This window comes from Neltuma alba, unplaced genomic scaffold (assembly GCF_004799145.2).
Source record: "Neltuma alba isolate B1F8T4 unplaced genomic scaffold, ASM479914v2 tig00004413_pilon, whole genome shotgun sequence".
NCBI lineage: Eukaryota > Viridiplantae > Streptophyta > Magnoliopsida > Fabales > Fabaceae > Neltuma > Neltuma alba.
The window spans coordinates 1-16935 of NW_021633695.1; the positions used below are offsets into that span (position 1 = coordinate 1).

Sequence of the window (16935 nt, forward strand, 5' to 3'; positions counted from 1 at the left end):
TAAATTGGTTATTTATTTAAAATAACGGTAGTCTAACTTTCCCGTACTGCAGAAATTAGGTTGGAATTTTTTCACCAAAAAGAAATGAGGTTGAAATTTTCTTTTTATTGATGAGAAGAGAACAATGAGGTCAGGTAAACCTCCCTAATCCGGAGGGAGGAAAAACACAGTAGCTGAGAAGAGCATTGCAAACCTTTGTAAAATTGTTGAGGTCCACAAAGAAGCCACAAAATTATTTCTCTCCCAAATAAGATGTGATGGAAGAAAACTTCGGACTTAAAACTCTTGCTTTCCATCTAGGTTTGGGATGTTGTCGCTTGTGATTTGTCAAATAACTTCTGTGGTTTATATTGTCAAAATGGTCTAAATAGTGTCCAGATTCTGTAAATAATAATGTGAGAGTTTTGCCCTTTTTGTGTGCAGTGTGACTTCCAAACAATATACGCTAGTGGTATAAAGGGACAAGCAGGACTATCTCCTGAAAAATTGGCTGAAGATCTTGGCCCATTATTTGAAGCTATAATCAGATGCATCCCTGGACCACATATTGAAAAAGATGGTGCACTGCAAATGCTTGTTAGTGATATTAGTTTTTATATCACTTTTCTGTTACCTAGATGATTTTATCTGTATAGCTCACTATTTCCTGTGCTGAGCTCCGTGATGTGAAATGCTGAACGATGGATCAATTGCTAATGGCTTGTCTTTTTCTGATCTTTTCTAACCATAGAAAGGTTAACGCCAGATTTGCCAGTATCAAAAGCTGAATAAATATGAGTAGTTATTGATGGCCATGTTCAGATACGAAAACTATTAGATGTGGAGTCATATGATCTATTTTAACTTTCTCAGCTTCTGTGTGAATCATCCCAGTTCAATCTATATAGTGAACCGAATGGCATTTTTTTTTCCCAGTTATTTTTAAATATTTGAGGATGTTTAGTGAACTTCTATTCCCATTACCTTACCACCTCAAGGGAAATGAAGAGAGGATATAAAGAGGAAGATCAGTAACAAGCACCTGTGCTTGATAATACAGAATGAACTTATTTAAGGACTATAGTCGTGCATATTTGTTAATTTATGTGTCTAAAGATCTAATCCCTACTCCTGCACTTGGTGCTTCTATCCAGGCTACAAATATTGAGTATGATGAACATAAAGGGCGCATAGCAATTGGACGCTTGCAAGCTGGAGTATTAGAAAAGGGCATGGACGTCAGGGTGAGATAATGGCCTTTACTTCTATCCTCTGTTTTCCTACTTCTAATCTCCTCCCCGACATACTTCACCTTTATCTTATGCTTACAATACTGAGTCTTGAAATTTGACAGATAATAAGTGAAATCTGAGCCTTGTTATCAATAACTTATCGTCTGCGCGCATGTGCGCTTTTGTTTGGGAGACATTTGAGATTACTGAGGCTTAGTTTTCAAGTGAATATGCATGTCGTTTTCTTTTGAAATGAAATAATAGATTTCTTTTATCCAGGTATGTACTACTGAGGATTCATGCAGATATGGAAGAATCAGTGAGCTTTTTGTGTATGACAAATTCAGTAGGGTCCCTGCAGCACGTGTGGAGGCTGGTGATATATGTGCTGTATGTGGAATTGCTGATATTCAGGTACGGCTGAGTGTTTTATGGTTTAGGATGGAATTCATGTTACATATGTGTAGTCTTTTTAACTATTTTAATTCTTTAATCAGATTGGGGAAACAATTGCTGACAAAGTATCAGGGAAGCCACTGCCATCCATCAGGGTGGAAGAACCTACAGTGAAAATGTCTTTTCTAATAAACACTTCACCTTTTGTTGGGCGGGAGGTATGTCTGTTCACTGTGATTATATGTTACATGGGACAATCTTGATCTGCATCTATTCTATATGAATGTCCTGGTGCTGCCTTTTAGGCCATAATTTTTATAACTGATTTCGTTTAGCTAGCATAGCTGCTTTGGCATTATTGGAATTTCTGTTTAGCAGTTAGGTAATAGTTAAATAGATAGTTTCTTCTGTTGATTTGGCTCTACTTACTTGAGTTCTTTACAACTTTCCAGGGAAAGTATGTTACTAGTAGGAATTTAAGGGACAGACTCTCTCGTGAGCTAGAGCGAAATTTGGCCATGAGAGTTGAAGATGGTGAAACAGCAGATACCTTTATTGTCAGTGGTCGTGGTACTTTGCACATAACCATACTCATAGAAAATATGTAAGTATGAGTGAAGAAATTCAACAAATAATGACCTTTAAATTTCTACTTTAATCACGGCATGAGGTGAAAATGAAATTACATAAGGAAGCAGATGGCAACATCCCTGCCGTTCAGCCTCTGAAATAAAGCCACCATTAAGGCAGTGAAATCTTAGGATCTCAAAAAAAGAAGGCAGGGAGAAGTGTTGACAATCTGCAGTAGTTGACCAGATCGGACAACAACTACAATACAATAAAAATGAAGAAATAAATGCATGAGAAAACATATTTTAAGGTCTGATTACAATCATATAAAAAGAAAATAAATTGGGAAATAAATGAGCTCTTTGATGCTAAAAAGTGATGCGATAAATGAGGCTGAGCAGAAAATTAACAAGTCCTGAATTACAAAGTTTTAATGATAATTGTTTCACTTTTTTTTTTGGGGGCTCTGTTCCTAATATGGCATTTACTTTGTCCCCGAAAAAAAAAATTGGCATTTGCAGGCGAAAGAAGGATATGAATTCATGGTAGGTCCTCCCAAAGTTATAAACAAGAAAGTGGGTGACCAACTGCAGGAACCATATGAGGTGACTTTGCAAGCGATGCCTTTTATTTTTGTTTTGAAGACTTAAATAGCCATATGAGGAGGTGCAAGCATAATTGATAGCGTTGTATAGCCTTATTTGACATAGAAATGGAGATCTGGTAATTTTTTGCTGTATTGAAATGCTTTTTTCACAGGATTTTTTTAATTTAGTATTACAGGATCACTAAATAAATAGATTATCCTACCCTCATGTGTAAATAATAGATTAAAAAGTCCTCTGAAAGTACATTACTAAACGTGAAGGATCCGAGAAAGTATTATCGTCTTTTTGTTTGCTTCTTCCTAATTGTCATTTTCCTGAGGCTTACTTTTGATTTGACTATATTTTGCCTTGAGAATCAACATTCTTAATTATACAAGCAAGTTAAGATGATGTGATATTGAAGTATTTCAACATATCGGAACTCATATAACTTTCACCCTTATTTGAGTTTCTGATTTTAAGGAGTGAAACTTTTATTTTGCTACGACGTGCCGAAACTGTCATTTATATCTTTGTACAGTTCCAAAATCCATGAGTAAGAATATTCCTTTTCACCAGGCAGGTTAATATTTATTATTTTTGCTCATTTCATGTAATTAAACGGTTGCAGATTGCCACCGTGGAGGTACCAGAAGAACATATGGGAGCTGTTGTTGAACTTCTGGGCAAGAGGCGAGGACAAATGTTCGATATGGAAGGAGTTGGGTATGTGGCATTGGTTATCTTCTATTTTAATTACGATATGGTTAACTACCCAAGTCCAAATGTATATTATACATACGCCCCGAGTTAATGTGTGTGGTGGCATAATACCAGGAGATCAGTTTTTTTAAAAATTTTTTTAAGTGATGGGAGTAATTAAGGCGTGACTTGGAGATTAATTGATTGGTAATATGTCCAGACGCGCATGAGTAATACTAAAAGCATCACCCAATATGGCCGTTTGGAAAGAAGGGATACAAGAACTGCACTGAGACAACTTCCTACTCAAAAAGAATAGGGTTTTCCTTGAAAGAGGGTTCTTGAGTTGTGGAACAAAAGTTTATTTTCATGAAAAAAAAAATTAAAATAGTATTAAATAGTTTATGTTAAATGGCTGGCTATGGGGCTGATAAAGCACTGCATATTTCAAGACCTGCCTTGAGTTGTTGAATGACTTTCCATGGTTAATAAAGGATTAATAATTTCCACATCTTCCATGAAGGATTAGCTTGTAGCATTAAACACCAGATAATCATGAAAAAACAGAGCGATATTTTCATTTACTAATAGTTATAGTATCAATAGATTCCTGCCCGAGCTGGAGAAATGATTAATTGCTTCCTCTTTCCAACTGTAGGGCATCTGTTAGTGTTAGTAACTCGCTATAGACGAGCAAAAGATAGTTTTGACAGCTTTCCCCCCTTATCTGCACCGAAATTGATATAACAATCTTTCTGATAATGACTTTTATTTTTTCCCCCTAGATCGGAAGGAACTACCCTACTCAAATATAAGATTCCAACCCGTGGCCTTTTAGGACTGCGGAATTCTATCTTAACAGCTTCCCGTGGAACAGCAATTCTCAACACTATCTTTGATAGCTATGGGCCTTGGGCTGGGGACATCAGTACTCGGGATCAAGGCTCACTGGTAACTTCGTTACTGCTACAGAAAATTTTAATTATGTTACCCATACTGTTCAGCCTCATCCCTTGGGCTGCAGACATCTCCTTTGGATCATTAGAGCAGTTCATAGCAGGCAAATCAGGACGCCAATGTCTCCTCCATTCATTAATTAATTATACATTATTGACTTACAGGTTGCTTTTGAAGATGGAACAAGTACTTCGTATGCGCTTGCTAGTTCACAGGAGAGGGGACAGATGTTTATTGGTCCTGGAGTGGATGTTTACAAAGGTCAAATTGTCGGCATCCATCAGCGACCTGGGGATTTGGCCTTAAATGTTTGCAAGAAAAAGGCTGCAACAAACATTCGTTCCAACAAGGAACAAACAGGTGAGGAGCGCTAGCGCAGTTGCAATTTTCTATCCACATGAAATACACAAATCCTTATGAAGTGTTCTGATGCAATTACTAGTCTTAGAGACCAAATCTCTTCAAAAGTGATTATTTTATTATTAGCTACCTTGCTTACTGCAATTCTAGAGTTCCTTCAAGTCGAACCTGAACTGCCGAACAACCCTAGCTGTAGCAGCAAGCTTTCATCAGATATTTAAGAAAGCGAGTCTAAAAAAATTTCATATAGTCCATTTATTTGGGTTATAACACATCTTGGTTTCTGTACTTACTTACCTTGCGCTTATAACAATTTAGCTTCTGAAGAGACCCTTTCAGAGGATGGTTATTTACAAGTCTTGGGCTGAGAGAATTCTGTAAGGCAGATTCAGGCTTGTATTTTTTTGAGCCCAGAATTTATAAGAAAGGAAACTCTAGTCGCAAGTTCTCCAGTCTGTAGGTATGAGCCAGGAATTGTGCTATTTTTAATCTTACTCCTTCATGCAGTGGTTCTCGACACACCACTGGATTATAGTCTGGATGACTGCATCGAATACATCCAAGAAGATGAACTAGTAGAGGTCACTCCCCGAAGCATCCGAATGTGCAAGAATCCTAAACTAGCCAAGAAAACAAGGTAGACTTTCCACCGTGAACCTGCAACTTGCGGGTGCTTTGTCCGGGGACCATCTGTATATCCCGCTAATATTATTGCTGGTCGTAAAAAGCCAAGCCACTTATGGCTCCATGTAATACGAGAAATTCTTCTCACCTGCTGCAAAATATAAGGGCCGGTGATAAGCTGTTTTCTTTATAGCAATTGTTCATGGATTGATTTGGAGGCACAGGGGCCTTGAATTTTTGTTTACCTTATAAAGGCGCTAGTGTTTAGCTGTAGGAAAGTCAAATGATGCATTCTTTGTGAAATGGTGATTGATGGATATTGTTATATACCAGACAAGTGCCTGAAAGCTAACGTCTGGGATGATTTGTAAAGCCATATCAGATTATTACTCTTGCGTCTGAATAGCATCTTCCGAGGCATTATAGTTACTTTCCCTATTTTTCTGGTGAGAAGCAGCACATTTTACCGAACTGTAAATTTGAAGAAGTGAAAAATCACAATATTCCCATGCCTGGGACGTTAAACAATCCCTTGGTTGAACTTTTCTCATCCTGCGGCCTCCTCCTCGGACAGCTTCAGCCATGAGTTCAAAAACAATACTGTTTCCATTTCTTAATATAAAACTGTGTTTGCTTTTATTTTAATCTTAAATATAAAACCTTAATTCATTTTATTTCTCATATTTATATATATATTTTTTAAAATAGTCCTTTTAATAATAGTAATTTTAACTAATACATTTGATTAGTAAGGATTTTAGAAGACAATATATATTTATTACAAATAACTAACTAAATTTATTTCTTTAATTTTGTCAAATTAGTTAATTAGCTCTTATAATTAGGATCAGAGATAGTATTTATCGTAAGTTTCATATATTTTTCTAATATTTTCCTTCTTTTCCATCGATGAAGAGCTGAAATCTAACCTTTTTTTTTGTTTTTAAATCATGCGAAATGAGCAAGTGGTAATAAACCATGATTGAGTTCGTTCGTTTTCCTCCCAGGGTAAAATAAAAAGAAGAGGGAATCTTCTGACTTCTGAGGGTAATTATACGGAGATTCTAGCTGGGATTCGTCCTACGACGCTGTCTAAATTCAATGAACATTCAACGCATACACCTTCAAGTTTGACTCTCTTGATTCTCAAGTTGTTGGTTAGAAGAAATTTCCATTATACAGGGCTTTGTCAGCGCATCTTTTTTTTTTTTACTAAGCATATGTATTTTTTTATTGAAAACAATCATGTTTAAAGTACTATCGAGCATTAAATATAGGCACTCTCACCACGTTGTGGAATGCTAGTCTCTTCTGTTAGATTCAATTCCGTTGATTTTGTCAATGCATTTTAATATTGGTAGTCCCGGATAAAACTGAAGAAGCCATACTTGACCTATACAAAAATTTGTATATGCAGTTTGTTCCTTATCCAGGAGGGCTTTTTAAAAAAAAAAAAAAACAGAGAAAAGGAAAAGGGGGACAAAAAAAAGTAGGCCCTATATAAGTATATAAGTATTAATGGTTGTGTTCTCTCGTGTACTTGTTATCCTACATTTAGGGGTGGAAACAGGCCAGGCGGCCTGTCAGGGGCCTATGGCCTGGCCTGCATTTGGCCTGCCCTGGCCTGGCCTGTTTTCCAAAAATAACAGGCTCAGGCCTGTTTAGTTAAACAGGCCAGGCTTAGGCTTTCTAAAAAGCCTGTTAAGCCTATTAGGCTGGCCTGGGCCTGTTAAGAATTTATAATTATAATATATAAAAAATTAATTAATGCTATTATTGTTAATATGTTTTTTTAATTTATTTTTTAATTTAATATATAGTTAATAGCTTAATCTTTTCTTAGATTTTGAAATTTAGATGACAAGTGAGATAAAAATATAATTTAAAATAATAATATTAATAAATAATGTGATTTTTAAATCTTAAAAATATAAAAAAAATAGGAAAGAAAATTTTGTTTCAAGAATGATAAATTAACTAACTTACGTATTATGTTAATTTAAGTATGATATCCTCTTTATTCATTATAAAATTATTATTTTTTCCTCTTATTTATTTGTCTTAATTTTAATTTTTTGTGTGTACTTAAACGTAGTCTTATTCCAAATTTTAACATATAATTACAATTAGTTTTCAATAACATTCTTATAAATTATAATTAAGATTTAAAATAGTAGTTATGATACTAAAATTTAAATAAAAGACAAGACTAAAAATTTAATTATTATGCACGTTTTTTTAATCTTAGCTTTTTTAAAAAATAATTATTATAATTTGAATTTTTAAAATACAGGCCTTTTAACAGGCTTCAGGCCAGGCCAGGCCTTTACACAGGCCAGGCTCAGGCTGAAAAATAAGCCTGTAACAGGCCACAGGCCAGACTCAGGCCAATAGGCTCCAAAACAGGCCTGGCCTGTTAAGAGCAAAGTCTGGCCTGGTCTGACCTGTTTCCACCCTTACCTACACTAATGGAGCCTGTCATCACTTCGTTTTTTGATGAGCGAAGTAAAAGTAAAGGCTGGGTGAAGGAATGGTTTTCCTCTTCCTGGCCTTTGTTAGTGAATATTAAGAATGAGGTGTCCAGAACAAAATATTGATAATTCAATTATTAGGGGAAATGTCAGGCCAAGTCAAATTTTTTAATGATTCTCAAATATTAATTCGTAACTTGGGGTCAACAATTAATTATAAATTAAACATGCCATTTTTGACTGGGAACACTTAAAAATTCTTGCTCATCCTATCATCTCAATAATGACTGCACAGGAAAGGGCCAGAACAGCTCAAGTTTTTGGTAAGATAGAGACGGACGAATAAATAAATAAATATATATAAAATAAAAAGATACGAATGGCATGTTAATTTGAAATTATATCTAAATTCAATATTTTTGGGTTGGTGACCAAAAAGTTCAAAAATTTTTTTTGGGGACTTGCTAAATACCTGACCCAAAACCCAACTGATGTTCAAGAGAAACACACGGGTTATTATTTGCAGGTAAGGACCGAAAAGCAAAATTGGATTATTTTTTCTTTTTTTTCAATGAAGCAATGCGCAAACGGTTGTGAGAAGATGTTACATTGTCTCTTTTTTACTCCAACTCACAAGTCCATTCCACTTACCATTTCTCTGCACAATTATTGTATATATCCGATAAACTAATTGATCGTTTGTTTTATTTACAGCATTTTATTGAGTTGGTAATAAAATTTAATATTAACATCAATAATCAAAATAGGAACGTCTAAATTCGTTTCCTGCGAGTAGAATATTACCTTCAATCATTAATATAAAACTCGTTTGATTTTATTTTGATTCTAATATAAGACCTTAATCAATTTCATCTATCGTATTTATTCTTTTTTTTCATGATAGTTCTTATAGTAATAATAATTCTAATTAATACACTTAATTAAGAAGAATATTTGCAAAAAGACAATACTTATTTATTATAAATATTTAATTTAACTATTTTTTTAATTTATTTAAATTAATCAATTAGTTTTTATATTAAATACTGAAGGTAATATAAATAATGGCCAGGTTTGGATTGGATTAGATGCTGGCTTAACTGTTAATGCTAATGTCACGTAAAAACGTGAAGTTAGTTTGGTGTGTAGTGATGGGATATTATGACACTCTAAGGCTTTTGGGGCCATGAAGCAACCAGGTGGGAATGATGACAAAAATAAATATTAAAATATATATATTAAAAAAAAAAAAAGCAGAGTAGTCGTTTTGAGAGGGCAAGTCAAATATGGGGAGAGTTTGACTGGTCAACCCTCATCATTCATGCATCCTCCAATTAAATTTAGCGGCGTTGCTTTTCGGCCCCCCCTCTCTCTGTTTTTCTTTCTTTTTCACCTTTTTTTTTCCCGTTAAGCTTAAAATCGTACTTTCTCCAAAATACCCTTTTGCCCCGTCCCTATATTGTCTCATTCGTATGTCCCCAGCTCCCAAGGGCAGAGGCTAGTGACAGTGACACTAACTAGCTCCCCCCCCCCATCCACGGGCAATTATATATTACTTTTTTAATTTTTAATAAAATTATGTACATTTTTATTTCCATTCTTTTCATTAAAATATCTTCAGTTAAAACAACACGTACTTGAATTAGTTGATTTTATTTAAAAAATATAATTTAAGTGAAATGAAATATGTATTTATAACTAATAATCCATGACCTGATATAATTTACAAGCTCTCTCTTGTCCGCATGAGATCTTCTCTAATGGAACTGTGTCTTTTTATTCCCCGTTTTTATAGTAAAATATATTAAGAGATTGGATTCAATCAGCCAGAACATGTGTGCATTTTTTTTTTTGCCAACAGAACATGTGTGCATTAAAAAAACATACTTTTACACTGCGTGTATGAAGTACAATTTTTTCTAAAATATTTATTTAGTCATTCGCATTAAAAATATTGACAATTAGTTAAAATCTGCTCTTGACATGTGCAGACAATTATGATAATATATCCAAAAACTTATAATTTTTTGAAATAAAATAAATTAAAATATTATATTTAAAAATCAAAATCAATTACTCAACTAGTTTTCATATTTAAAATCAAAGTGGGTAATGTTTTTGACACAAGAATTCACGCGTATGAACCTATAAACCTGTCAAGATTTTTAAAACAAAAAAAGAAAAGAAAGAATCCCAAAAAAACACATTTAAATTCTAAAATTTTAAATCAGTCTTGTTCGTCACACTTTAATAACAGTTGACAATATTTAAAAAGTAAATAATAACATATTTTTAATCCTTTCTCGTTTAGAATTTTCAAATTTTAGAGGAATTTTTTTGAGGATTATCCCAAAAAAATGTATAGAATTTTAAAGATATCTTTGAAGACTGCACGTGCAAAATTTGCAAGGCAGGTTGCGACGCGGATGAATAATTCTAAAATTCTCATTCGTCTCTACATAGTAAACTAAAATTAGTTATTACCTTTGACCAGTGTGAACCCCCGAAGTCCAAATATGCCGGCCGCATCAAAAATAAGAGGGATCCCTTGTACTCGCCAACCACCACTTGGTGAATCGGACGTGTCTTGTGACCTAAGAAAACAAAACGAAATGGGGAAACTAAATCTTGACCAGAAACAATGAATTGACTCGGAAAAAAGTTAATATCTTATCTCAAAACATCACGAGAGAAGGACTTCATAGTGTGTGTTTGCTGTGTCTGCGTTTAATTAATAATGCCACTGTCTTTTGCTGTCTCTGAACAACCCCAAATAAAAATAAATAGTAGTACTAAACAAGATAGTAGTCGTATACTTCTCCCGTCCCTTATTATAAGATTTGATTTTTTAAATGGATTTGTCTTTTTTATAAGATTCTCTTTGAGTTTGTCTAAGTATTTAATGTACTATTACCTATTTTATCTATAATTTAATACGTTTAATACATTATCTTTCTTCATCTATCTTATCATTACTCTCTCATATTTACCTATTTATAGATAGGGGTATGTTTGAAAAAAAATTACATTTGCTATATATTAATCGTTTTTAATTCATTTTAACTGTTTTCTTAAATCGTACAATTTAGTTCAAAAGATTTTATAATAAGGGACAGAAGGAGTACATCCTCATAAAATTTATAACAGTTACGGGGAATATATATATATATATATAATTTATCCTCTCATAAATGTTTTCATGCTGTCTTAGCTGGATAAATGTTCAAAACACTAGGGAATCATAATAGAAATAGCGAGGCACGTGTTGTGATTAAAGGAAATTCATGCAAATTAAACACAGAAGAAGAAAATGTTCCAACCAAGAAAAAAAAAGGAAAAGGAAAAGGAACTATTTTTTGTTTGTTGCCAACAAAAGGAAAAGAAACTAAAACTCAGGCCTTGCTTATACTTTAGACTAAAGTCAATTCAGCAACATATAACTGAATTTGACGTAAATCTACCCCCCAAAAAAAAGGCTTCCAGAAACGTGACAGTCAAAATAATGAATGCATCAACCTTCCTGGCGACGTGCTTGTTCTTTATTATCATTATTATTATTTTCTTCAAAAAAAAAACTCTGGCTTATGATTACTACCCAATGCTGGCCAAAAAAAGCAAAGAAAAAAGACGGATACCCCACTGACGAGTCTAGGAATGCTATATAGACGGAGAACAGAGATAAGGAGGTATTTAGATAAAAACCAAATCATGGTTTCAAAAGTATTTTTATGGTTTACGAAGTAAATATGTGAAGAAATTTGTTTCGTTTTGTAAAAAAATACTTCTGAAACTATAGTTTGAAGGTTGCCAAACACCCTCCAAAATATAGATTCAGATCAATTATTATGGGGAAAAAAAGTGTCTAGAATGCATGGACAATTACAAAGTTAAAGCTGAAAATACGATAAAATTCAAAATTGGTGAATATATACCTGTGAACACTCGGACGTTAAAACGTGGTCTTAAAAGTGCGGGGTTCGGCCGGCTGCCATGCTGCACTTGGTCGTTGAACAAACTTTTCAAAGGGCATTACGGTAATTAAACTATGTCCAGGTCAGGCAACGAACCAGCTTCATTTATCTCATCAGATGTTGGAAGAAGCTTTTATTTGTTGATTGTTGAACTGGGATTTGGATATGTACAATACAAATTTGGAAAAGCAGCTTCTTTTTAAATTTGACTTTCTCAGAGACGGAGAAAGAAAATCTTGAGCTCTAGGAAGAAAATAAATTCAGAGCAAGGGACAGAAGATACAGTTTGACCATCTCTTCTGTTCCCTCTGCTTTCATCCTTGGTGGCTCACGCGCTTTATTAATTTTGATCCCTCTTTTTCCTTCCCAAAGCCCTCCGCCCTCCTTAAATCATCTGTCACTCTTCTTTGCATCTCTGGCCATTTGCTTATTTATCTTTCTTTATTGAAATTCTCAATTTTTCTTCCATTTTCAGTGTATTCATTGGGGAAAACGAAATTTCTCTTGGAGAATTCCCTGCTGTGATTATTTTCAACACAATTATTACTTTTTTGGGGAAACGTCTGGGATTTTGTAGGGTTAAAGCTAGATCTTGAATTGAGATCGCCCATCTGTTAAGTCGCTCACAGAGGTCAGATTTGAATGCATTTGACCTCTATTTGGCTCTGAGCCTCTTGTGCCTCTCAGGTTTGTTATCTTTGAAAATTCAAATTCATCGGAGTTTAGGCCTCTTGAATCATGGGTAATTGTTGTGTAACTCCGTCCGGACCTCGTGAGACGAAGAAGAAGGGGAAGAAGAAGAAGGAAAACCCATTTGCCAGCGACGACGTAAACTACCATGGCAACGGTGGAAGCAAGCTCTCCGTTTTGAGCGATCCGACGGGTCGCGAAATCGAGCGCAAATACGAGCTGGGTCGCGAGCTTGGAAGGGGAGAATTCGGAATAACCTACCTGTGTACCGATAGAGAGACGGGTGAAGTTTTAGCTTGCAAATCGATATCGAAGAAGAAGCTGAGAACAGCCATAGATATCGAGGACGTGAGGAGAGAAGTTGAGATTATGAAGCATTTACCGAAGCATCCCAATATCGTGACCTTAAAGGGCACCTATGAAGACGACAATGCCGTTCATCTGGTGATGGAATTGTGCGAAGGAGGAGAATTGTTCGATCGGATTGTTGCGCGTGGGCACTACACAGAACGCGCCGCCGCAGTGGTCACCCGGACGATTGTCGAAGTTGTGCAGGTTAGAAATTCTGAATTCCTAAGTGTTCCTATTCTTGCTTTTTGGGCTATCTCTTAGATCTGTTTGTACATATGAAATTTTAAATGATTGTTTTGGTTTATCCAAGCGTTGAGTTGTTTTAAAGCGGAGGAATTTATTCGGTATGTTTCAGAATCATATTTTTTTGGTTACACAGAAATAGCATTAAAAAGATGCTTTAGGAGATTCCAATCTTACCGGAAATGGGAAGCCTTTGGAAATGGAGAGCCCTCTGAACCTGCGGGAACTATATATATTGAGCTGATTGCTTTTTTTCCCCTTTTCCTTTTCTTGTTAATAATTGAGCTTATTACTTGGATACTAATGCTCATAAAACTAGACTTCTATGAGCATTCTTCGTTGGTTTCGTTATGTATAGGCTGGGGTAGGTTCATTATGACCATTATTTGCTGTATAACTGTGTGTTGCAAATGGCATGTGCTGGTAAATGACTATTCTATAAAGAATTCGTCTATCATACCTTTTGCAAGCAAATGAAATTATTATAATCAAAGTATCGTGCTCCTTAACGTAGCTATGACAATATTTATTTGTTAAACACTTAAACTTCTGGTTCAACCAAATTTTAAACCTTTGCTGTTAAAGGCAGTTGGCCTGAGGATACTGCATTCAGAATTGACAATTTTAGGCTTATGGTCTTCAAATTGTGTATTGTCCTGAACTTTGAAATTTGGTATTGAGAAATTTCTGTTTGCAGATGTGCCACAAACATGGTGTGATGCATCGAGATCTCAAGCCTGAGAACTTTTTGTTCGGAAACAAGAAAGAAACAGCACCACTGAAGGCTATTGATTTTGGGCTGTCGGTTTTCTTTAAACCTGGTAATGCCTTTGAGTAGAAATTGAATTCATCTTTACGTTGCTTGTCTTTTATAAATCAGCTGCCTCTGTCCAGGATTCATTTACTGATGCTTGCCATTTTCTACAGGTGAAAGATTTAATGAGATAGTTGGAAGTCCTTATTACATGGCTCCTGAGGTACTAAAACGAAATTATGGCCCAGAAGTAGATATATGGAGTGCTGGAGTAATTCTATACATCCTACTTTGTGGTGTCCCGCCGTTTTGGGCAGGTTAGTTTTGTCCTGTGAATGGTGCATTTCAACTCATGACAGTTGCGTCTTTAATGGCTGAGCATTCAATTTTAAGTCGCGATGGATATACTGTTGGAAGAAAAATAAATACTTGTCTTCAAATGGCTTCAGTATGCTCAGAAAAGAGTAGCCCGTTTGTTTCCCAGCTAATAAATATATCTAGCCCATGCCATCTGCCTGTATCGTCAGAATAAAGACTAAAGACATATGCTATACCCTGGGTTCTTGGTTACATTTTCATATTGACCATTGAGCCGGGATTCATCAATGCTTTGGTCGTGTCTTGGTGTCTTGTACTCTTCGGCGTTGAGTTGAGTAATGATTTGTCATTTGAGCAAGAGATGCTGAGATCACTAACTGCATTACTGTCTGCAGCAACAGACAAATAACTGTTTTGTTTTTTTTTTTTTCCCTCCTTTGGTTATATGTTAAAGAGTTGTTCTTGTCCTGTTTGTAGGAATTAATGAATTCATCTAATAAAGGTTTTTTTCCATGTAAATATTTTTCCTTCAAGCTAATATGTCCACATTTTCTTTCTTCAAATGCAGAAACTGAACAGGGAGTTGCACAAGCAATCATAAGATCTGTTATTGATTTTAAAAGGGACCCATGGCCAAAAGTTTCTGATAATGCGAAAGACCTTGTTAAGAAAATGCTTGATCCTGACCCAAGGCGGCGGCTTTCTGCGCAGGAAGTGTTAGGTAATATGCAGTTCGTATGTACAGCTTTAGGGACATAACGAGAAGCATAGAATATGTGGCATTTCGGCTCATTGACAAGATTTAGAGAGGGGTTGGAATTGACGATTGATGTTTCTCTTTTTTATCAAATGCAGATCATCCATGGTTACTGAATGCCAAGAAAGCTCCTAATGTTTCATTAGGAGAAACTGTTAAGGCAAGGCTCAAGCAATTCTCAGTAATGAACAAGCTTAAGAAAAGAGCTCTAAGGGTAATGCCTCCGAAACTTGCTGGAAATCTATTTGGGGGTCGTCTTCTATATGTTCATACATGTGATCACGTTAATTCAAAGCCAACTGATATCTTGTATGTGGTGAAATTTCATGTGAACAGGTGATTGCAGAGCATTTGTCTGTAGAAGAAGTTGCAGGTATAAAAGAGGGATTCAAGGTGATGGATACTAGCAATAGAGGAAAAATTAACATTGATGAGCTACGACTGGGGTTGCATAAATTAGGCCATCAGATGGCTGATGCTGACGTTCAAATTCTGATGGAAGCAGTGAGTATCACTGGAATCTTCTCTACTACTGAGTTTGCAGTTGTAAACTTGTAGGTTAGAACTAGGCGCTGAAATTTGTACTTCTGTCAAGTTTGGGGGCTCTCTCCTCTCTTCTTACTTCCTCATGAGTGCTGCATTCGCCGAAGTGCATTGTAGTCCTTTGCTGGAACAAGGGGATAGTCACAATTAGACATTCTTAATTTTCCTAGACAATGTTCTATATGTTTACTTATTGTATAAGCTATGGGCCATTGAAAGATCGTCAGCTTCTAATCTTTTGGGGCTGCTTTTGCAGGGCGATACAGATAAAGACGGATACCTAGATTATGGAGAATTTGTAGCCATTTCTGTTCATCTGAGAAAGATGGGCAATGATGAGCACCTGAAGAAAGCCTTCCAATTCTTCGATCAGAACCAGAGTGGATATATAGAGATTGAGGAGCTACGCCACGCCTTAGCTGATGAAGTTGACACAAACAACGAAGAAGTCATTAGTGCGATTATGCATGATGTGGACACAGACAAGGTCAGTTTAGTTTTAAATAAAGTTTCTTTTCTTTTTCCCTTGTGGGTGGTATTTAAAATTACAAGCCAAAATTTTGCTGTCATGTCCATAAGCAAATTACTATCATAAACTAATGAATGCTTATGGGTATATAGAATTACTGATCCAGTATTCATAGAATTACCCTTTAATGTGTTGTGGTGGGGAATATGCAGGATGGACGAATAAGTTATGAGGAATTCGCTGCAATGATGAAGGCTGGCACAGATTGGAGGAAGGCATCAAGACAGTATTCACGAGAGAGGTTCAAAAGTCTAAGTCTCGAATTGATGAGGGACGGATCCTTGACATTGGACAACAACAAGCAATGACCTTACATGACTCTAGAATCAGTGGAATGGCAAAATGCCAAGTCTTCCATGTATTTATTCCTTTTTTTTAATGGTTTTGCCCCTTCCCATTTTAATTCTTTTTTTTTTCCCCCTGATTTGATTTAAATACCGTATTGGGAAACCCATGTAATAGTAAAATAGGATGTTGGCTGGAGATGTGGTGATGTCATTTGTGGGACTGATGATTATGTTCACTTTGGTTGTTGGGGAGGCATTAGGGAAAGGAGTGAATGGAGGAGGGGTCAAGTTATGATTTGTGGCTGTAAATATGTCAATGATGTTATAATTTTATCTGAGTCATCTTTGGTATCACTAGGCGACCTCTGTTTCACAAATACTCTTCTTGTCTTTAATATAAGATCTAATTATTGAGTTGATCTTAGTCTTGTATATAAGACTTACTACCTCCGGTCCTTAATATAAGACCCATTTGACTTTTTGTTTGGTCTTAATTATAAGACCCCAATCCATTTTGTCTCTCATATTTATGCATTTTTTTCCAAGATAATCTTTCTAACAATGATAGTTCTAGCCAATATACTTAATTAGCAAGGATATTTTAGGAATGACAA

General features: G+C 35.4%; 1 protein-coding gene and 1 pseudogene across 2 annotated transcripts; both read left to right on the plus strand.

The window, feature by feature from the left end:
* The first annotated feature begins 423 nt into the window (after positions 1 to 423).
* Positions 424 to 5847, plus strand: LOC114744628 (putative elongation factor TypA-like SVR3, chloroplastic; annotated as a pseudogene).
* On the plus strand, positions 852 to 16406 carry LOC114744631 (calcium-dependent protein kinase 20). Of its 2 annotated transcripts, XM_028932798.1 has the most exons (9): positions 852 to 857; positions 12871 to 13094; positions 13831 to 13954; positions 14061 to 14204; positions 14774 to 14926; positions 15061 to 15176; positions 15299 to 15466; positions 15762 to 15992; positions 16187 to 16406. In XM_028932798.1, the coding sequence occupies exons 2-9, from the start codon at positions 12909 to 12911 to the stop codon at positions 16340 to 16342; spliced, it is 1278 nt and encodes a 425-aa protein (XP_028788631.1). In that variant the 5' UTR covers positions 852 to 857; positions 12871 to 12908; the 3' UTR covers positions 16343 to 16406. The 2 variants fall into 2 exon arrangements, with proteins under 2 accessions (XP_028788631.1, XP_028788630.1); XM_028932797.1 differs by lacking the exon at positions 852 to 857 and having other exon boundaries at positions 12001 to 13094.
* The last annotated feature ends 529 nt before the right edge of the window (positions 16407 to 16935 follow it).